Consider the following 23,229-nt stretch of genomic DNA (forward strand, 5'->3'; position numbering starts at 1 on the left):
CGGGAAGCAGCGGAGATAGTGAAATTCACTCTTGAAACCTTCCTAAGAGCAACCGTGGTGTTTATTTGCCATCTAACCTGTTCATGAGGTCATATACACCTAAATGAAGGAAAAACACAAATATCAGATTGATCCAACACTTCTACTACTCGTAAAAAGTTTTTAATGGTGGGAGTTCAATTCCCACTATGCGGTCCCCTTGAGCCTTGAAATTGCTTCAATATTAGGTTCAAATCTTATAATGATCGGGAAAAATGGATGAATGGCGTAGATGAAACTTATACATCATGATGGCCCCACAGAACCCTACTTTGACCGATTATCATCGGTGCTTGAGTAGGATGCAATTTGCTTCCCAAGAACAATTTGCATTCAAACCTGGATGATTGTATCTTGGAAGATTTACATGTGCGATGCATTTGGATGATGCACTAGCTACGTAAGAGATCAGGTTTATCGATTAGGTAGGGAATCATACGAGAATACAACGGATCAAACTTCTTTTTTTTTCCTCTAACTAATAATAATATTTTTTGAGGAGAAATTTCGACAGGTTAAAAATGCATTACAATAGTTCAAATTTAACTTGGCTTAATTAATGTTCCCTATTTAGATGAACAAGCAGGGTCTTCAATATTTTTTGTTAGCTTGTTACGATACTCCCACTGTCCGTGGACACTTCACTGTTAGCCACACCCTATCAGGATCGATGCTAAGACCTCAATGTTGAAACAGGGTATCTTTCACTCAGTCTACCACTTGAGCTATGGATTGGGAGTTTCTATGAGGTATTATATGTAAATAGAAAAAGCCATTTTATCATTTAATGCACACCTAGTGTGGGTGTGTGTGTGTGTATATATATATATATATATATATATATATATATATATATATATGAGAAAAGGTACTATGTGCTTGACCTCACGAGTCCATCCCATGAGGTCGAGTTGTGTGGGCCCCACCGTGATGCGTCTCGAACATCTACCCCATCGGTCAGATGCACCATTCCATCGTGGGCCTAAGTCTCAAAAATCAAGTCAATCCGTGATTTGTGTAGGCCACACCACATACAGAAGTGGGGAGGAGGGGCCGTGCACCATTAAAACATTCATAATCATTTTTTGGGCCCACCGAGATGTGGTTTGCAAATCCAGCCCATCCATTATGTGTGTCTCACTTGGATGAGGGTTCAGACCAAGTTTCAGTAGCATTCAAAACTCAGGTGGGCCCCACCAAGTGCTTTTATAAGTTTTAACGGTGTCTTCACATTATTTTAGATGGTATGGCCCACCTAAGTTCTGTATATGGCTGATTTTTGGGATATCCCATAATTTAGAGGGGACCCATCAAATGCATGGTGTTAATGGTCGACGCGCATCACGGTAGGTCCCACACAGCTCGACCTCACGGGAGCTTATCGTGAGGTCAAGCGTATAGTACCTTTTCCCCATATATATATATGGTAAATGATGCCATGAGGTCAAGCTGTGTGGGTCCCACTGTGATGCTTGTTGAACATCAACACTGTGCATTTGATGGGTCCCCTTTGTTTATAGGATATTCTAAAAATCAGCCATGCACGACCTTAGGTAAGCCATATCATTTAAAACCATGTGAAGACATGCCTAAATATATAAAAGTATTTGGTGGGGCCCACTTGAGTATTAGATATGGCTGAAACTTGGTCTGACCCCTCATCCAAGTGGGACACACAATGGATCGTCTGGATTTTTGAACCACATCATGGTGGGCACAATAAATGATTATGAATGTTTTAATGGGAGGGTAACTCCTCTCAACTGTTGTATGTTGTGGCCCACCCAAGTCATAGATTAACTTAATTTTTAAGCCCGTGGTCCACCATGGAATATTGCATCTAACTGATGGGGTAGATGTTCGTCACACATCCCGGGGGGGCCACACAGCTGGACCTCAGTGTGTGTGTCAGTGTGTGTGTATACATGTAGCCCACAAGAAACCATATCTCCCTATTTTTGCTTCTTTTTTTTTTTTTTTTTTAAAAAAAACATCAACCCGCAATTTAATGTTACCAACTCCGTAGAAAAAAGCGGCCAAAAGGTCATGAAAACATTGATTAGCATCGAGTAATTTATAAAAAGATTTTTTTTATTTTTTATTTTTTGTTAAAAACATAAATTTAAAGCAAGGAATCCCATGCTTTCCTAACCTAACCTCTCCCTCTTTTTCTTTATGTATTTCTTTATAAAACGCATTTCCCGGTCATAGCCTTTCCTTTTCTTGAATTATTTACCACGCAATGGATAATCATCTATTCCATCTCCCACCCACTAATCGACACGAACCCTACTACCACAATAAAATATTATAATTAAAATGGTGGTGATGATGATGTTGATTTTGATGGTAATGATGATTTTAAAAAATGCTTAAACTGAAAGGGTACCTGAGAGGAAATGTCTCACCTGCACCTGGTTGTAAAAATGCAGCTAGTGGGGGTGTGGGACCCACCGTGGTGCATTTGTGGCACCCAGCTGATCTAAAGTGGTTGTCCCAGAAAAGAAAATGAGGCACACCACATGAATTTCAATGGTTTTGAATGGTTGTCCATTTATTTCTATCATGTAGCTCACGTGATGATTGGATCCACAGGCTTTTTGGGCCATCCTATTTTTATGATAGGGCAACCCTTTTGGATTGCTGCGATGCTGTGCATACACTATGGTGGGCCCCACACGCTTCTTTCACCATGGTGGGTCTACATGTCTACAAGATCTTCCCATTACATAATGCTAGGCTGAAAACAGTTTTCAGTTGTTTGTGCAGTTGTAGCCAATGGCTTCAATGATCTAAACAGGTATAGAACAGCCCTAGCCATCCATGGATGGCCCACCCCATAAAAATCCTCCATCATGAAAATTTGAAATTACACTATATTTGTACCTTATTTATGTGTTTTAATTTCTCTCTTAACTGTCTATTTATTGACCACCTATATTAAAAAATTGGTATTCTTCCAATTTAGAGGATTTTTGGATGCATGGACCATCTACTTTGGTACTGCAATTTCAGCTTTTTGAATCACTGCACCAAGGGTCCCAGCCAAACGGTCCTCTACAGTAACCACCACAAGGTCTCGTGAGTGTTGGGTGGCCACCTACCCACACAAGGTGGGTTGAATTGGTATTTATTGACATCCTTGGTCCCATAGCCATGGTTAGGTGATCCACCCATAGGTTGGAGATGAGTGTCCATAAGATTTCCTAGATTGGAAGACCGTAGAAGCCCAATCTATGGCCTCCCTACTCAACTTGGACTGTTGTTGAATTTCAGCCATACAATATATTTGCATGCTACAACTGCATGAACTGAATGGTTAGGACCTTCAAGTCCGGTAGACTTTTTGGGCAACCAACCCACCTTGATGCATCAGATGAGTAGGAACCATGGGCCCCATATCTACCGATTACACGACTCCTCGTGATGAGTATGAAGAGTAAGGGTCATATGATTCCCCATTTAGTAAATTGAGTTATCTGAGTCAATGCCGTGCATTGCTCTTATTACACGCACTGACGTGGACATGGAGAGAAGGAGAGGGTGGCTGTGATTACGGGTGAGAGAAGAGGCATCCAAAATGACCTTTCACACCACGTGTCTCATTTTTACTTCTGTGCTTTTTCTAGTTAAGTTATTTTTCCATTTTTCAAGCTAAGTTATAAATTAATTTTATTTTTTGATTAATATTTTTATATGAGCCGATGTAATAAATGTATGAAATGTATACAATACAACTCATATATTAAATCCGATACGAACCGCCTTGGTAATTTGAGCTACTCATGTAGAAGTATTGAAATGGTACTTGCAAGGGGTAAAACGCACTGTTCTTTTAAAATAAAATAAAAAAAAAGTTCACATCACACTTTTGACTAATTGCGAGGGTGGAATTGGCCAAACACCACTAGCAATAGAATCATGTACAACATAGATTTAATACTGTGGGTGAGAGAGAGAACCAAAATCGCACCAATGCTATTAATGTAAGTTGAATTAGACCGTCCAATCGGGACCAGTTGAACACATAAATCACTCTGAACCGTTCATTCAAATTGGACCGGTTTTCCCGAGTTACTTTTCCATGCAGAGGAACTAGCAGCACATGTCAAGAGTCATCAAGGCAATAGCAGCTATCTAGACTCCATATCTAAAAGACAGGCCCATGTGATCATTTGGTAGGCCGCACCTCTATAAAGCAAATGAACAATTGAGAGAAATTGAGTAGTAGCTGAAATTCTCAGTGCATGAAGCTAACCTGATAATCGTATTTGCCTAGTTTTAGATGCATTGGATCTTGAAAGGCATTTGACGCAAACAATCAATCCAAATGGAAAATGGAAGAGCACAAAGAGAGATTTGAGAAATGCAAACCACATTGCTAGATTCATGTAGCATCCCATTAGATACACTGGAAGAAGATAGGAAGAAAATAGAGATGACAAACAAACACTAATACATTTAAAGGAAAATGCTATAAATTTTATAAAAAAAAAAGAAAAAAAAGAAAAAAGGCAATGGGAAGAAAAGTCTCCCATTGGTCTCTTATCTACAATTCCATGGTCTTCAGATCTCTCTCAAACAAAAGCCCACCAGACCCTCGATCAGACAGATTTGAGGTGACCTTCCATAGACGTTCACGCCATTATTCGTTCCAAACACCCATCTCTATGGAGAAAACGTGGGAGAAATCAAACGTGGGGGTTGCTCCTGAAAGACCCTAAAGCTTTGATGGCTGATGCCCGGAGAATGTACTGGTGATAGGCGGCTGCGATGGCGGCCCCGACGAATGGCCCAACCCAGAAGATCCACTGCAACAGACAACCAGAGAGGGTTGCATTAACCGTTAGATAGAACCCATGAATGTAATGCAGGGCATTAGTGCTAGCATTCTGCGTGCAATTACCATATGGGTTTTCTCACTCAACCATCCTACATGACGCATATGCCTATTTTAATCCAGACCATCCAAACAGTGGGTACTAGGATCACACTTTTCGATTTGCCAATCAGTCAGTGGTCCACACCTAGGCCTGAAATTTGAACAGTCTGGATTAACTGACGCACAAGCATATGGATTGAACAATACGCCAGAGTATATGGAGGGTGGAAAATGGTCTTGAGAATCAGATGGGCCCTGCAGTGAAAATCCATAAATTTCGAAACGACTGAAACACCCTTTTTATAGGAGCTAATGGATTTTGCTTTTCCTATATTATAATTCCACTAACAAACAACCCATTAAAGGAATGAGAGTGTCAAATATCAAAGAATGACAAAAATGCCCTCCCTCCTAAACATACACCATACCTGATCATCCCAAGCCTTGGATTTGTTGTAGATGACAGCAGCTCCAAAGCTCCTGGCAGGGTTGATGCCAGTGCCTGTGATGGGAATCGTTGCCAGATGAACCATGAAAACGGCAAACCCAATAGGGAGTGGTGCCAAAACCTGTCATAGAACAAGCGGGGTTAATGGGAATTTCATTTTTAGGGCCTGTTTGGATGGCAAGCAGAGATTCTATACTCATTAAATAATGTTAAACAATGTTTATTAATATAGAAAAAAAGCTAATGATTAAATCGTGGAATCTGGGTTTCCAAACACTATTCGACAGAACAAATGGGCAATCCTGACATTTTACACAGGTATTAATTAGTTTTCATCTAATGATTCAAATGTCAGTGGATTCCTTACGAGTGGAAATGACTTTTGCGTTGGAGAACCGCTTTCTTCCAAAGGAGGGGGGGATTTTCAAGAATGGCAGAAGGAAGAAAAGCTATTTAAAAGGAGGAGAATAAGAACGGCAGAAGGAAGAAAAGCTATTTAAAAGGGAGAAAATACAGGCCCTAGATTCGCTACTGATGTAATCCTGGATCGTTTACAAAAGAAAGAAATCCTTTTTTCTCGAAAACAAGAGGGGCGAAAAGCAAGGGGTATCCAACGCGCGGCTACCTTGCGCCATACTAACATGCGCGAAGCACAGTTTGGAGTTGCCGAGCAAGACTCCCTCTGCCAGCGTACGTTAGAATTTCCACAACGACGCGTGCTAACGTGCGCCGGAGAGACCTTGCTGAGCAAGACTCACTATGGCATCGGTCAGTTGAGTGGGGCCACTCGGCCGACGTTGGATGTTCGCGTATGGCAAGCGATGAAAAGAACTTTGATACTCTGCGAGAGTATAACGGATGATACGCAGCCCTATAGACAATAAGTCGAAATTGTTAAACAGGGTATGAGTAATTCAAAATTAAATTGTCCAAATTACGGGTCTCAGTATAGATGTACCTTAAACCAAAAACTAAGCTTATTTGATTATCGGACTATCACGGATGATGGACATTTACTGGACGGCAAGTAATTAAAATATCCAATGGTATTTTAAAAAAAAAAAAAAGGAAAAAAAGCCCCAGGAATCAGAGATTAGGGTCGTTCATCGAGTCTGATTTTCAGACTGCGCGTGATTTCTGAGTGCATGCGTATCAAACATAAACACTTCCAGAGTATCCATAACTTCAAAAGAAACAAGAAGACTAAAACCACCAATGTCGGGGAAAAAACCCTTTTTCCAGAGAAAAGGAAAACCGCAGAAACCGAAAAGACCCGGAAGTTTTTAACGGTGGACGTTCAATCAACTCTGTTTCCCGTCACGTGGTCCATTTGAGACATGGATCTACTTCATTTTTGAGCTCATTCATTAAAATGATCTGGAAAAATGGATAGACGGCGTGGATGAAACACAGAGATCATGGTGGGGCCCACAGAGCACCGACCAGTACCCACTGGCTGCGGGCGGCGTCAGTGGCCAAACCACGTCCCTCTCCGTCAGCCAATCGTTACGTGTCGGAGAAAACAGCCGAACATAACAAAACCACCGTTTCGGGTATGCGTAGTACGCACCCCATTCATGGTCCACGACCCTCGTGATGTCACACAAATGGTGCTGAGGCGGTACGATACATTCCGAAAGCAGCCTATAAGCGCAAACGCGCTCGTTAGCAACCGGAGTGAGGTCTCTTGCTATCATGCGCGCCATGCGCAAATTTCGGATATCCCCTGCCTTTCTCGCTTTACCCAAACCGTAGTCAGTAAGGCAGGCAGGAAAGGAGAGGGGGTGACATGTCACGGCTAGCGGTGCACTATAGCATCACCCAGTTGGAAAGACATCGATATGCATGGTATCTTTCGGGCTTACGGTTGCGTGGTCGGGGCCATGGGTCAATAATCCCGACCGTTGATCTGAGAAACGGCAGAAGATTGTACACCACGGATCGCGTTATCTGAAATCTTTCTTGGATAAGGTCCATCCGTGCTGTGGCCATCATACCAACAGCTGGGATTACTTATCCAGTGGTCCATCTTGCATATATTTCTGGGTCGAGGATCAATCATACCAACGGCTGGGATTACTTATCCAGTGGCCCATCTTGCATATATTTCTGGGTCGAGGATCAATCATACCAACGGCTGGGACTAGTGAGTCCACGTAGTCACTGACTAGTGAGGATGGGCTACTGAGCACCTGAATAAAGAAACAAAAGAACAGGGGTGCGCAGGTGACACACGGAGCGCACGTTAGCTGGATGGGCAGAGATGCTTACCGGGACGTGGGAGTCTCTGGCGCTTCTCTTGGGATCGGTGGCAGAGAAGACCGTGTAGACGAGAACGAAGGTGCCGATGATCTCTGCGCCAAGACCGGTGCCCTTGTTGTAGCCTACCGCGAGCTCGTTGGCCCCACCACCGTACCGGACGTAGTAGGCTTTCTGGAAGCCCTTGACAAGCCCCACCCCGCAGATGGCTCCCAGGCACTGGGCCACCATGTAAAGAACGGCTCGGATGAGCGACACTTTCCGGGCAAGGAACAGCCCAAACGTCACGGCCGGGTTGATGTGCCCACCTGCGCACGATAGAAAAAAAACAGCGCGGAGATGCTAATGTGAGCCGGATGCGGAAAAATGGAAGATATGAAGAATTCTACCAGCGGCTACACCTTTTTAACAGATTTCTTTAAAAAAAAAAAAAAAAAGAAAAACAGAAGTAACCCCAGTTTTCACGACTCTTTCATTTCCGTCCTTAGAAAGTACTATTTTCCGCCGTTTAACGGTAGAAACGTTTTTTTCTTTCCCTTCTCCGGAGAAACGTTTCGAAGCCGTGAGAATATTCCGTGAAGAGAGTGAGATTCCGTTATCCCGAGGGAAGGAAACGGACCTGAGATGCCGGCGGTGCAGTAGACGAGGATGAAGATCATGCCTCCAAAAGCCCAGGCGATGCCGAGGATTCCGACTCCACTACAAGCCGCGTCGGCTGCAGTGTTCTTGATGGGATCCACCGCGCTTTTGTACCCGATCACCGTCGCGACGGTGATGTAGAGGAAAAGAAGGGTAGCGATGAACTCAGCAATCAGGGCCCTGTAGAAGGACCATTTCGTCAGTTCCTCAACGTCGATCAGAGGTGCTGGTGGCGGATCCGTGTAGTCCTTGGCCGTGAACTCGCCTTGCTCCGTCACCTCAACGTCCTTTCCCATTTCCAAAAGAAATCAAGCTCTTCTTCTTCTTCAAAAAAGAAAAAACTCAGAAGCTTTTGCAGAGAGAGAGAGAGAGAGAGAGAGAGAGAGAGATGGATTTGGATTGGAAGAGACGAGTGAGGAGTGCGAGGGGTATTTATGGGATTGTGGGGTGAGTAGAGTGGTGGTTAATTAAGCTAATTTTGCCGCCCAATACCGACTATTTTCCATTATTTCGCTTTCGTGGGACCCACTCCATAGATGATATGGTAGTGCCGGAACAGCTTAAACTATGGTAGAGTCATCTCTACATTGTACACATGGCAGTTTTTTTAATGAATCTGGACCGTACATCTAACGGTTCTGATCATGGATAGCCAGTAATCTGAAAATCACAACTATTAGAGAGCTATAAATCTGATTTTACTTTAACTATTAGCCATATCTATTTAATACCGTTGATTTGAAGGACATTGATCAGATCGATATGTAACTTTAAATATTTTTATCCGTAGTAGGGCCCACTAGATAGAAGCTTTCGATTCACAAGTAACACTGCCGATTGTACTCTGAAGAGATGGCTCCACCATATTCGGTTCTTCCGGCTCTACCTTATCGTCTCCACTCTGGCAGCCTCTTCTGTAATTTTTAGTAAAAACCAATAATAATAATAATAATAAGAAGTAATTCTTTTACGGTGTTTGTTCACTGCCTCTTTACACTGTGGTGTCTCATCTGCCGTGCAGTTAGTATTCATGTCATGTACTGTAATCTGGACTGTCAAAATAGTGGGGCCCCTTGTTAATGGAGATCATCTCAAACCACACTAGATAGACAATACTACCGTAGGTAAACCAGCCATGGATGGATGATTTCATTTTGAGTGTCCATTTAATACTCAAGATTGAACTTTTACCGTCATTAAATCAGGGTGATATTCAGGATGTACGTAATCTACAGTAGTTTGTAGGATTTGGACGGCCTGGATTGATGTACATATATGCCATTTATGCAGCAATGAATCACCACCATCTGAAAGCGTTGGTTATGATTTTTACCGTGGCTACCGGGTTTCATATTTCTGCAGCTTTTACAACCCGACCCCTCCTTTTACCCGTCAGTCTGTTCGTTGTGTTTCAACTTGTATGTGTATAAACCAGCGTGTCGTGTACGAGGAGCTGAGTAAAACTACCGGAGCTGGAATACCAAAATTACCCTTCTGTGGTCCCGCCAGCTTCGAAATAAGGCGAGGGCATTTTTGTCATTTTAGTAGCTGGCCAGTGAGTCTCCACAACGGCTAGCTGTAACAATCCCATGTGCACGCGCCGACCAAGCAGGGACCACTTGTGGTAACGGGAAGCACGTGTGTGGAAGGTGGTACCCACGTTCATGTTCTCGAGTGAAAGAATCTGTCCCGTCCGTTAATCAGTGGTGCCCTTGTTATGAAGAAATGGGATGTTGAAAAGTGATAAACAACGGTCGATATTCAAAGTGAGAAACAACGGTCGATATTCAACATGTAAAGTGTTGTCCAGATCCGTAGGATGGATCCATACACTTGTGATCCAGTGAGGAGGACAAACGGCCCAGATCCCGAACACATGTGCTACATTGAGAAACGTGCGATTGTATTTTGGTGCATCTTCGCGCGTCTCCGTTTGACGATGGCTTCTGGAATGGGCGAACTCAACCAATAGAGTTCGTTTTGCCTCCGTCGCGATGCAGACACCAAAGAATGTCACTACCCACAGTAACCCACGTACTGATATGGTTATATTATTTGAACCGTCCATTTTATCACTACTACAATGAATAAGCTTTTGGTCCATAATCACTTTTGAATAATAATCTGATCCTTTGATTTTTAACGTTGAATGAAAGCCATTGAAAAATTTTCTCTCATTGTTCTATATTGTTCTTCAGATAGCAATGGTAACCATCGATCAGTATTCCAAAACTATCTTATAGAAAAATAAAATACACAAGATGGACGGTTCCGATCATCGGACCATCTCATCTTGTGGGTCCAAGTCCATGGCGGTATACGCTAGTTTCTAAGTCCCGACAGAAACAAAACGAAATCCAGGGGTAGATCGCTGCTTTCCAAGACGAGGTTGAGGAGTGCGTTTTGAGGCTGGTCTGGTTTTTGTCCAACGAGCGACAGGAGTCCTCTACCGCACTTGTACACGCGTCCCACACTCGAGCTCCTTGGGCCCACCGTTTGATGTTTATGTGAAATCAACTCCGTCCATCAGCTGCCCGATTTACAGATCTGTAGGTCACATCACAGGTAAGAACGGGTATGGTGCACCAACCATATAGCTGTGTGTGGTGCCTAACATCAGGTTTATATAAACGAAAGGTGACTAATGTTCACAAATTGGACGAAAATGCCCTTACATGGAGTATTTGTCAGAGTTCTTGTTTCCGTTGCTGATTGCCAGCTTGTCGAACCAAACACCTTCCCCCACCTAAAATTATCCAAGATTCGTCTCTATCCTGCGCACCTGTGCGAACAACCCTGGATGATTTCTACACGTGCGCATGGCGTAGAGTGCATCCCTGATTTCTCGGCACGTTTGAAGGGTAGCTGCAACTGGGCAGGCGAGTGCAGCGTCCTAGACGCCCATCCGGTGGGTCCCACCTTTCATTTAATCTCAAATATTGAGTCGATCTTATCATCAGGACCGTCAGTGTCAGTCATTTTCTCGTACCATTCATTTCTTGCTTAAAATCATAGAACACCTGATGATAAGATCGGTTGATTTTGTAGATATGGCATCTACGGAGTGGGACCAAGCTGTTCAGAGGCTCGGATTTCTCACTAGCGTCAGTTGTTGCAAGTCGTGACAGGCGGACGCTACAAAAGGGCGCGGCTTCGGTGGATCCCTGACTGTGGGGCCCACCTTGATATATGTTCCTTACATCCATGCCGTCTATCTGTTTTGATAGCTCATTTTAGTTCAATATACAAAAAATTAAGCAGATTCAAATCTTAAGTTGACCACACCACAGGAAAAAATGGTGATTGAATATCCACCATTAAAAACTTCTTGGGACGACCGGAATGTTTATTTTCCATCCAACCTGTTGATCAGGTCTTAAAGATGTGGATGAAGGGACCACACAAATATCAGCTTGATCCAAAATTTTTGTAGCCCACAGTTTTAAAAGTAAAACAAAATTGCTTCCTTTGGTGTGGTCCACCTGGGATTTTCATCTGACTTTTTTTCTCAAATGCCCTTAAAATGACCTGTAAAAATGGATGCACGGTGTGGATTTAAGGAAAATAGATCACAATGGGCCCTATAGTAAGGGATCCACCGAAGTCGGTGGATCGGGCCCTACAAAGGGTCTTCTCGTGCGTGAGTTACCGGTCCAAAAGAGAAATAGTTCAATACTCTGCCAGAGTGTGATGGATGATACGCAGGTAGTTAGAAATTACAAAATTTTGCATACAATTAATTCAAATTAAACCTTCCAAATTACGGTTTCCAATTTAGATGTAGGATAAATACATAAGAGTACTCTATTTCATTATTATGGAGTAGATTACTGGATATTTACTGCACGGATGAGTGGTCAGGATCATTCAAACAACCTCATTGCGAATAAATTGTATATTGGCGAATGTACCATTTCTAGATCCTGCTAATCAAGCGTCATTAGTATTAAATAAATCACGGAAAACAGAAGGATTTATTAATGACTGGCAGGAAGTTCTAGGCCGTAGACCGGTCAAGCAATTTCGACACGTGTCCAGATGAAGGGCTATGGATATACAGGCGGCTCGGCATGGCAGTAACGAGAGGAAGGCTCTGGAGAGTGTGGCCCCACAAGGCGGGGGACTTTTTCTATCGCTGGATAGGGAGAGAGGATGTGCTGACGCCAAATACGATAGGTCCATGTCAGCAGTCGCCTTCACCCGACAGGTAACCTCATATTAAGGTGAGCTACTTGATACTCTGCCAGAGTTCCACGCTTCATACACAGACACTTGCCAACTGTAATATGGCTTATGTTAGGTCAGATCAAACCGGTTAAGTGGTAGAACCCACTCTCCCTAAATTACATACTAAAAATTAGACCGTTTGAATAATCCTAGGTTTTGGTTATGGGATAATTGTTTGTTGAAATAGGACCGTTGGATTCTTTTCATTTTAAACCTTTAACAAATGTCTACCAATCTTATGATCAGATGATCAAATAAGATTATATTTTTTCCCATGATACATATAAACTGAGATGCATGACTTGAACGGTTTGATTTTGAATTAATTATGCACCACGCAGGCAATTTCCAAGTAATTTAGAAGTGGAGTATTATATCTCACACTCTCTCAAGAGTATAAGATGTTTTCCTCTTGGCAGCTCTGGAATCATTCCTTCTAACCTTTTAGATGGCAGTAAATTAGTGTTACAGGGGGGAGATTTTTAAATATGGTGTGTTTCAATAGAAGAAAAAAATATACTCAAGCGAAAGCAAGTTGTCATGAAAGAGGATTTTGGAAGTAAATATGGTGAAATGTTTTTCTGTAACTCCCTTGTGGATTCTTTCTCCATAAACAATGTCGGCCATACACATGGTATGCTAATGATACTCCGAAACAATTTCGTATCTGTCCACCATACACATGGTATGCTAATGATACTTCAAAACAATTTAATTGCTAGCTACGTTACTAAAATCATACCAATATAATAATTCAAACCGTCCAAAAGTTAGTTATTTAAATGAACAGTTAATTAAAAGTATTGATAAGTTGTTTATTTATAATTCTTATATTTGTGGCTCATTGGAGGTTCAAAATTTTCTCATTTTTGACTAAAGTATATTCCATGGACTTATTATCATTATTCTTTTAAATATCATATATGTACATTAATTCAATATATTAAAGTTAATTTGAAATATTTTACAATCACTTATATTCCAATGAATATATTGAAAAAGTCCAATGCATTTTAATTCATCCCATTTATGACAATCCAAACAAAATGTTTATATTTCAAATGAGTTTCACATCCAAGTTTAACTGAATAAGCCATTTATTCCCAATTCATTCACCTCCAATTTTATTTTCCATTTACCTCTATTCACAAGTTCTCAAATGAGCCCAATTATTTACCTTAATTGCCAATGTCTAACTAATTAAAACACCTCATTTTGCTTTTCTCATTTCATATTTTCTATCATCCCAAGTCATGTCCAAGCTCAGCGGAGTCACTCTCTACTTAAAATGAGATCGGCCTCAATCTAGTCTTGGACTACAAGTTAACTTGAACGACTAAGGCAAACTCAGATGAGAAATTAACTTAAAACCAAGTTGAGACTCCAATGATAGTACAACAACATTTTGAAAAGGTAAAAACCCTTTAACACCTTCTCTAATTGTCATTTTAGTACTATGGTTAAAAGACTTGAAGACTTGGACCAACTCATTTAATCAGGTTTAAAGAACTCAATTCAATCACCCCTATATCTCAATTTCAACAACCGTGATGCCAGCTAGTTGTCTATGTTACATTTGTTCATCCCCATTATTGTTAATTCCTACGAAAGCTAATCAGAATGAGTTACGTGTGATTTGGATAGATATGTGTGGTGTATTTGGAGATCTATGGGGATATATGAAGAAGATTCTACAATAGTACAACTAGAGTTAAGCAATGATACGTCATCTATTTAGTGGCTAATTGAAGAATGATTGTGTAGAAGTGGTTACGAGACAGATTGTAGGATTATAGACAAGAAGAGTCGAAATGTGTGAAACGGTTATAGTAACCATCAAAATGTGGAAAGCATCTAGACGGCCGGATTAAGCAAGAAAAATTTATCTCATACCAACCTAATCAAACTCAATATATATTTCAATTATCCTTTCAATTACCGTTGTTTACATTCTTTAGTATAATTACTCTACTTTTCTGCCAGTCAATTACAATTCTTTGTGTATTTCTATACTTTTCGCTTGCCATTTATATTTCATAGTGTAGTATGTAGTGTTAATCAAGTAGTTGATAATCTTAGCTGTAATTTGGGTCTACGTTCATATGTTGGATTCAACTCTCTATACAGAAAGGTATTATGCAGCTATTCTTCGCGACCAACTGTAAGGATTCATTTTTCGATCTTTTATCTGTTTTGAAAAGTCTTTTTGTACGGAAGACAAAGTTGTAACCCATTATCAGAGGATGAACCCTACTCTTTTAATATCGCTTGATCTTATGTACATAATGAGCAAGTAACTGAATAAGCAGTTGATCTCATTCGATCTCAATTATATAATACGTAACTGTCTATCTCAGTGCTTGGGGTCATAGTTGTTTTATTTGGATTGAGCCATAAATTCAATTCTGGTACGCCCATACTAATTACGTGGCCAAAATTGAAAACAAACACAACAACAATATCCAACCATTCATTCATTCTGCACGTCCATTTTAAGAAGTGAATTAAGAATCAATTAATTCAAAGCTCAAATGGGCCACACCACAATAAACAATGAGACTGAATGCTTACCACTGAAACCTATTTAAGGTCTATAGAAGCTTTGTATCAGGCTGATGTTTGTGTTTTCCTACATTCTGGTGGGTGATGATCATTCAAATAGATTTGATTGCATTAATTTTAGGCTCTTCTCCTAACATGATCTTGCAAAGCCAATGAATAGAGTGAATAATTAACAAGGACGATGCAATACAATCATGTTGGGGAATCTGAAATTTATATATTTTTCTCATCTCATATCAAGAGATGGCCAATATTGGCTCATATATGTATATTTTATATGTGTGAGGGAGAGACCATGCCACCGGACTCACACAACTCAAATGAGTAGGCCGGAGTCTTCCCTCATATTTTCTGAAGTATATGTAAGTATACTTTAGTAATTCAAAACACAAGAGAGGCGTTCACAATCATCATGAAATAAAGGATAGGTATTTATAATTAACCTATATTATCATTGGAATCATTTGGCACCATGGATTAGGGGGTACTTGGGATGAAATCTCATGATTGTTTGACACTCTAAAGTAATGGAGGGTTTCAAATACAGGGGTTTCAAATCCCCTTAGAAAGGGGTTTCAAATCCATAGTTAGAGCTTGGATTACATCTAAAATCTTTACAAGAGTTGCATGTGTAACATGTATGTCACCTGACTATTATTCTATTGGGCACCTGGCACACTAATGATGTCCCAAAACAATTAGATTACCAGTTGCATCACTATAATTACTTTAATATGATGATCAACACCGTCCAAATATTGTACATGTAAATCAACGGTTAAAAATCTTTGGTTAGTCTCTTGGACCGCTCAATATTTTACTTTTTAAGTAGTCATTTCCTAGCCACCAATTGGATGGTTACGAGTGCTTGTCAGTCTTAAGAGATACGCTCCATTCATAATTGCCCCACACTTTGTATGGTCTGGATTACTCTACATGTGTGCCACGTGTGAAGAAGATGAGCCACCGTCATTCCCCAAGATGAGTCGAACCATCACACGACTGTATCTTACGTAAGTGCCAGTTTAGCCCTCGTTTACTCGATTTTTAAACCTAATTGCCTCGATCATAGCTGAGGTCATTTTGGTCATTTTGGTCATTTTGTTAGGAGATGGGAAGGGAACTTTCTAGACAACGTGGGGTTAGAAGGAAAGATGATAGTGGGGCTGTGGATGAGAAATCAGAAGAGACGAAGAAAGAAATTAATAAAATACTCTTATGAAAAGGAAATGCAAGTGATTAAAATAAGGAGCTGTATGATACTCAGGATACCTATCACGCTTGATACACAGGCACGCAGAAATAGTACACGTGACATATATTAACACTAATAAGACCGACTAGTTTGTGCATCCCACTGTCAGTGAGTCAAAATCTCAAGATCAGACTGGTTGAACAAACTAACCTCTGATTTGTGGACACTTGTTTCTGAAAATAGGGGCCGTTGGATATTCTGCATTCTTAACCGTCCAATAAATGTCCACTGGTACAATAATCAGGTAATCAAATCAGCTTGATTTTTTTATTCTTATACATCTACAATGGTTACCATAACTTGGATGGTTTAATTTGACTACTCAATATGACTAATGTGAGATTTTTAAGTAATTTCTCAGTGCCTGATTATCAGCATTACACTTTGGCAGAGTATTAAAGTTTTTCTTTAAAATAAGAGGCGGCCTCATCATTCCAACGGAGAGATGACGAAAGGCCCACCACCAATCACTACCCAGGTTTCTTATTGGATCGCCAGCGAAGCGCTCCCGCCGCAGTCACATGAGATGAATCTGGATCCGTGACCGCCAGCTTCACCACCACCACTCGTTTGAGAGCGTCTCGTGAGATCTTGAAATTAGCAACATCTCGTGAAGTTTCTCTTTCAAAAAGATTCCTCGTTTTTGTTCCTCTACGTTTTTGACACTCTGCTGCCCGTGATGCTTGATACGCTGGCACTTGGAAATGGTACCTCAAATTAAACCAACTAAATCTTGGAATCCACTGTTTCTAATTTGCATTCCAAAATTCAGATTGGTTGAACAATCCTAAGTAAAGGTATTGGATATTTTTCATTTTTAATTGTCCAATAAACACACACCAATTTGAGAGTTAGATAATTTTGAGCAGTTAAATTTCAATTGAAAGGGTTGTGTACCTTATGTCTAGCAATGCTAAGTCATGTGACATTGTATGAGGAATCTGAAGGGGATCTTACAACCTTTTGTGGGCTTATAGGTAACATAAGTTTAATGCTAAATGTTCGATGCAGCATCGTGGTTGATATACGAAAAGCACAGTAAAATTATTTAAAATATGGAAGGAACCCGGGGCCAACCAAAATAAAATCTTAATTGTCAAAGTAATCAAATGGCTAAGATGTATTTAGAAGTGAAATTGTGCTTAAAGAGAAATGTAAAAAAAGAATGATCTAGAAAATAAAAACTCTAAAAAGTCTTTTAAACTATTTTAATTGTTGTACTAATGCAAGAATGTGATAGAGAAAAATCTCCTAAAACAACTTATCAATAATTAACAATCAATTAAATCTATCAATTTTTATTTTATCTTAGCTTATTTTAAGAGTAGTGGTAATTATAAAGCGATAAATTTTTATCATAATTTTTAGTTGTAATTGAAGTTTAAACTCATCCACTAAATTTGTTCTTTGTCAATAGTTCTTTCAAAACATGGATTCTTATCATGTTTACTAATGACAGGTTATAAGTTTTTATTTTTGCAGTGATTTTTTTTTCATTTAATATGTATTATTACGCTGAAAGTCTTTTTTCATGAAAGGTATAATTTACAATTCATTTTTAGAGAAGAAACTTTGCTTTTCAATTATTGCTTAATTATTATAAAATTCTACGAGTGACCGAGTGAGTAATCAATCTTCTCAAAATCTTGTTATATATATATATATATATGTGTGTGTGTGTGTGTGTGTCGGAAGGTACTATGCGCTTGACCTTAGAGTCCGTGCCCATGCAGTCACAGGAGCTCCACCGTGATACGTTCAAAATCTGACCCCATCAATCAGAGAAATTAATCGTAGTGTCAAAATAATTTTAAGTTATTTGAACTTGTGTGGCATACCACATACAGAAAGTGGGGAGGGGCCGTGCACCATTAAAACATTCATAATCATTTTTTGGGCCCACCGAGATATGATTTGCAAATCCAGCCCATCCATTATGTGTGTCCCACTTGAATGAGGGTTCAGACCAAGTTTCAGCAGCATTCAAAACTCAGGTGGGCCCCACCAAGTGGCCATATCAACAGGTTGGATGACGGTTCTACCTGAGTTCCGAATAGGGCTGATTTTTGGAATATCCCATAATTTAGAGGGGACCCATCAAATGCATGGTATTGATGGTTGACACGCATCACGGGGGGGCCCACACAGCTTGACCTCACGGGTACACACACGCTTATTTGCGTGGTTGAAGTGAAGTATATATACTTATTTGCGTGGTTGTAGTGAAGTCAATCAATTTGCTCTCGCCCATGCATCAATTCTAGGGCACCCGCGTAATTGAAAATTGACAACTCAGCCAACAGAAAGTACGATGAGAATAAAATTTTTAAGTTACTTGAATGTGCCTGCGTGTCATGCTTCACACCACTGGTGTACCAAAGTTTTTCTGGTCAGAGGTTTGCTCGACCCGCACGCACCTTAGACGCGAAAAACGTGCCAATTGGAATGTGTCTACGACAGACTCGGATTACGTAGCATAGCACACAGCACCAACGTAGGTTCTGTGTGCTGCTTGGAAAAGTCCTACGAGCCCCACAATGATGTATATGTTTTATCCAAGCCGTCCATCCAGTTTTTTGGTTCACTTTAGAAAATGAATTCCAAAATGAATCAGATCCAAGTCTTAGGTGGGCCACACCACAGGAAACAGTGCTAATTGAAACTCAGCATTAAGCTGATATTTGTGGTTTCCCTTTATCAAGGACTGTGTGACCTTATAAACATGTTGGATAACAAATAAACATGATGTACATTAGATCTGTCACGTTTTTGGTCCAATGACTTCAAATAATCTGAAAAAAAGGATGGACCGCGTGGATCTAACACATACATTATATCGCAGTCCACAGAACGTTTCGAGCAGCACACGGTACCACGTCGGTGCTGTGTGCTTAACTACGCGGAAGCTGATTAGCTGGTGTAGATAGGTGTCGTGCGAAGACGAGCCCCGACGCTCCGAGTTGTACGAACGGTTCATAGGAGATCAAAGTTACATGTGCCCCACAGTGATGTATTTATTATATTCACACTGTTCATCTCTTTTTTGAGATCATTTTAGAGCATTAGACAAAAAAATAATCATATCCACAAATCAAATGTACCACACCAAAAATAGGATCGAGGATAATAATTTTTGCCGTTAAAAATTTTGTAGGGCCCACCATAACGTTTATTTTTCATCCAATCTGTTAATAAGGTCAAAAATATATGGATGAAGGGTGAAAAAAATTTCATATTGATCCGAAACTTCTGTGACCCCTAAAAGGGTTTCAACGGGTAGAAGTTCATTCCTCCACTGCCTTTTGCAGTGTGGTCCACTTAATATTTACATCTGTATTATTTTTAGGCTCAAGACTTAAGAGGATCTCGCAAAATGGATGAACGGTTTGGATATAACAAATACCTCATGATAAGACTCACAAGCCTTACTGACGTCGACACATCTGCTGTATAGCTGGTGTGTGGTACACCAGCCAATCCGCTTCCTAACCACGCAGTCCGATTCGGACGCTGATTTCCTGCGAAAGCCTTTCGCAGGAAGTTCCTGCGCTGGGAACCCAGGTGGGGCCCACTGTGATGTTTTTAAGGAATCCGCTCCCTCCATCCGTTTTGTGAGCTCATTGCATGAGAAAAGACAAAATTTGAAAAGGATTCAAGACTCAAGTGGGCCGTACTAAAGGAAAAGGTGTTTAGGGAAATTTCTACCGTTGAAACTTCCCTTGGTTTGACCTCATGTTTACATGTCATCCGTACCGTTAATAACGTCATTCCTACTAGGATGAACTGAAAACACAAATATTCGCATGATTCAAAACTTCTATCTCGCCAAATGGATGAACGGTTTGGATATAACAAATATCTCATGATAGGACCCACAGACCTTGCTGACGTCGACACACAGCTATATAGCTCTGGTGTGTGGCACACCAGCCAATCCGCTTCCTAACCACGCAGTCCCATTCGCGAAAGCCTTTCGCAGGAAGTTCCTGCGCTGGGAACCAGGTGGGGTCCACTGTAATGATTTTGAGAAATCCTCTCCGTCTATCTATTTTTTGAGTTCATTTTAGGACATGAGGACAAAATTGAACCGTACCAAATTCTCAAGTGGGCCGAAAATGTGAGAATTGAATTTCTATAGTAAATATTCGTGGGCCACAGAAGTTTTGAATCATTCTAATATTTATTTTTTCAGTTAATCCCAGTATTAATGACGTTATTAACGGTATGGATGGCATGTAAACATCACTGTAGAGCCCAGGAAGGTTTCAACGGTGTGAATTTCCCTAAACACATTTTCCTTTAGTACGACCCACTTGAGTCGTGGATCCCTCTAAATTTTACTCTCATGGCCTAAAATGAGATCACAAAACCGATGGACAGTGTGGATTCCATAAAAACATCACGGTGGGCCCCACCTGGGTTCCCAGCGCAGGAACTTCCTCCGAAAGGCTTTCGCAGGAAATCCGCGTCCCGCCAAACAGCTCAGTCGCTCGCGCGCCTATGCGTAATCCGGGCCGAACCAGCGAAATCCTGGGGCAGAATAAGAGCTGTCGGTAGTCCACGGCCACATTCCTGCACCGTGTCTTCTTCATGGCGAGTCCGCCCTCAAACACGTGTTGAGCTGGCATAGGACCGGCGTGAAGAGGTATGTCTGGGGTTGGCGAGTCATCAAACCGCATTGGTTGAAAGTGCAAAGAGTCTTGCAACATAGTCGGCGATTGAAATAGATGTAAGACATGATTGTATTAGAGGCTATTTGTACGGACAGCTTTCTTAAGAGTAAAGTCTAAGATAGATGGAGATGAGAGTACCGTTCTCACACGATTCTTCAAACATTCCTGCCGCAATTAAGTGGCTTGTATTTCGGAACAATGATACAGTAGATTATGACCTACTGGAGCGACATTCAATAGAAGGATGGATGACAACTCATTTCCAACCTGGGATTTCTAAGAAAAAATCAGGAGATAATATTAATATTTGATTTTAGACTTCCGTGATGGTCCCTCACTGATTGGATGTCTACCCTGTTTCTGTATCATTTGCCATTGACAAAAAAAAAAAAACTAACTACTTCTATTTGAGTAGTTTTTTTTTTTAATCTTTAAAAAGGTTTTTACTGAGGTATGGACATGAGATCTCACGCCGAATTGGCTTGTGCCTCCACAAGTACCTTTTTTAAGGGCTTTATGCTGAATTTGACGGAATATTACATTTGATCAGAGTGGTCACTAGTCATTTATTTTGTCTCTATTGTTGGCTAGACCCTATGAAGCGTTAGGATAGATGATTTGGAGATTCTCAACCCTAAAATAAATATTATTTAATCTGTGATTAGAGATTCAAGGTAAAGAACCACGATTTTCAAGAGAGAATGTTAGTCACCAACTATATTCGTACTATCGTACAGTCTCTACTTCATTGACTATTCTTAAGGGTTGGGGATTGGTTCTTATGCACAAACAATGCAACGGAGTGTGTAATACTGTGTTGAATGCAAAGCTTATAATACACGTAGGTTCAGACTATATAAATTTGCCCTAACTCCTATATCTGCCAAAGCGAATAATTAGTAAGTGCAAATTTCTAATGGGCATGAACCAACTAAGTTAGCAAGCCACATGTCATACATTTATACTGACCGGATCCAAGATGCAATGCAATACAAAAATGATGAACAAATAAATTAAAAATAGAGTAAGTATTGCACAATGCTAATGATAAGATTTGATGAAGTTGATTGAAAATTGGGCGTTAGAAGGACAATAGTGTCACAAGGATTGGATTGAGTGACTTGGATCAACATCTTAATGTCTCAGGAGGCTATAAATTGGGTTGGGTTAAGTTTGACCTAGGCTGGACTCTTTCCTATGGTTCTTTCTTCTCTTTGGTGGAGGGATGGATTGGCTAGGCTAAGGGCTTCAGTAATTTCTTAAGGGCTTTTGAATGAGTGAGGGATGCCTGTAATGTGAAGGGAATGAGGCTATTTATAGCCACCCAACCTAGTTTTTCGTTAATTCTTGCAAAGCTTGAGGCTAGAAAGGGTTTCAATGACTGATATTTGAGATTGTTATAATTTTGATGGATGATATATGTTATAATTTTGATGCAAGGGAGGGGTATCTAAGTCAATCTACATAGTCATACGTTTGAGACTTGCAATTGGACATAGAACACATGGATGAGGCTCTCTACCAAAATGGGGAAGATGTCATGTGGCGAGCGGCCCCCTACAAGCTCTCATGCTCTGGCAGGTGAGCTCTCCTATACATGTGGGGGCTCTGAGTAAAGGGTGTTGCTTTGCTATCTCACTTTATACTCCAATTGGGCTTTGGATGTGAGCTTGAACTAAGGTGAATGGGCTTGGTTTGACTAGGTGAGTTCACCGGGTTGGCTTATTAGGTGAACTGGTTAGTTGAGTTGACTAGGTGGGCTAACTAGGTGAGCTGGTCAAGTGAGTTAACTCAATGGTTTGACTTGGGGAGTTGATTTGGTGAGTTGTCAGGTCTTGACTAAGTTTATCTATGTTTTAAAGTTAGGTTTTTGCCAAGTCTGTTTGACTAGGTTGACTGGATTTAGGGTTGGTTCCTAGGTTTTAGGCCCCTAAGACTTAGAGTTTGGTTTGGATTAGGGTTTAGAGTTTGGACTAGGGCTTCCATCCAACTTGATTAGCTTGTCGACTTAGGGTAGGATGTCTACACAAGGGCATGTTTGGGAGCTTAGATTTGAAATGCATTGGAACCCAAATCATAATTACATTAGAATCATTATGAATCCCCATTTGTGTTTGGTTGAAATGCACTTGAATTCAAATCTTCCATTTGGGAGCTTGTATTTGTAGGGCACTGAAATTCTTCGGTATATTCATAGGACTTAGATTTGATTAACTAAATTTTCTTTCTTATCCCAAATTAGTAT

General features: G+C 40.6%; 1 protein-coding gene across 1 annotated transcript; it reads right to left on the minus strand.

Moving 5' to 3' along the window:
* Positions 1–4,397: 4,397 nt before the first annotated feature.
* On the minus strand, positions 4,398–8,659 carry LOC131240330 (probable aquaporin PIP2-2). Its single transcript, XM_058238465.1, has 4 exons — positions 8,248–8,659; positions 7,641–7,936; positions 5,350–5,490; positions 4,398–4,850 (listed from the first exon to the last, which is right to left on the minus strand). The coding sequence occupies exons 1-4, from the start codon at positions 8,561–8,563 to the stop codon at positions 4,731–4,733; spliced, it is 873 nt and encodes a 290-aa protein (XP_058094448.1). The 5' UTR covers positions 8,564–8,659; the 3' UTR covers positions 4,398–4,730.
* Between the last annotated feature and the right edge of the window lie 14,570 nt (positions 8,660–23,229).

Source organism: Magnolia sinica, chromosome 3, assembly GCF_029962835.1.
Source record: "Magnolia sinica isolate HGM2019 chromosome 3, MsV1, whole genome shotgun sequence".
NCBI classification, from domain to species: Eukaryota; Viridiplantae; Streptophyta; class Magnoliopsida; order Magnoliales; family Magnoliaceae; genus Magnolia; species Magnolia sinica.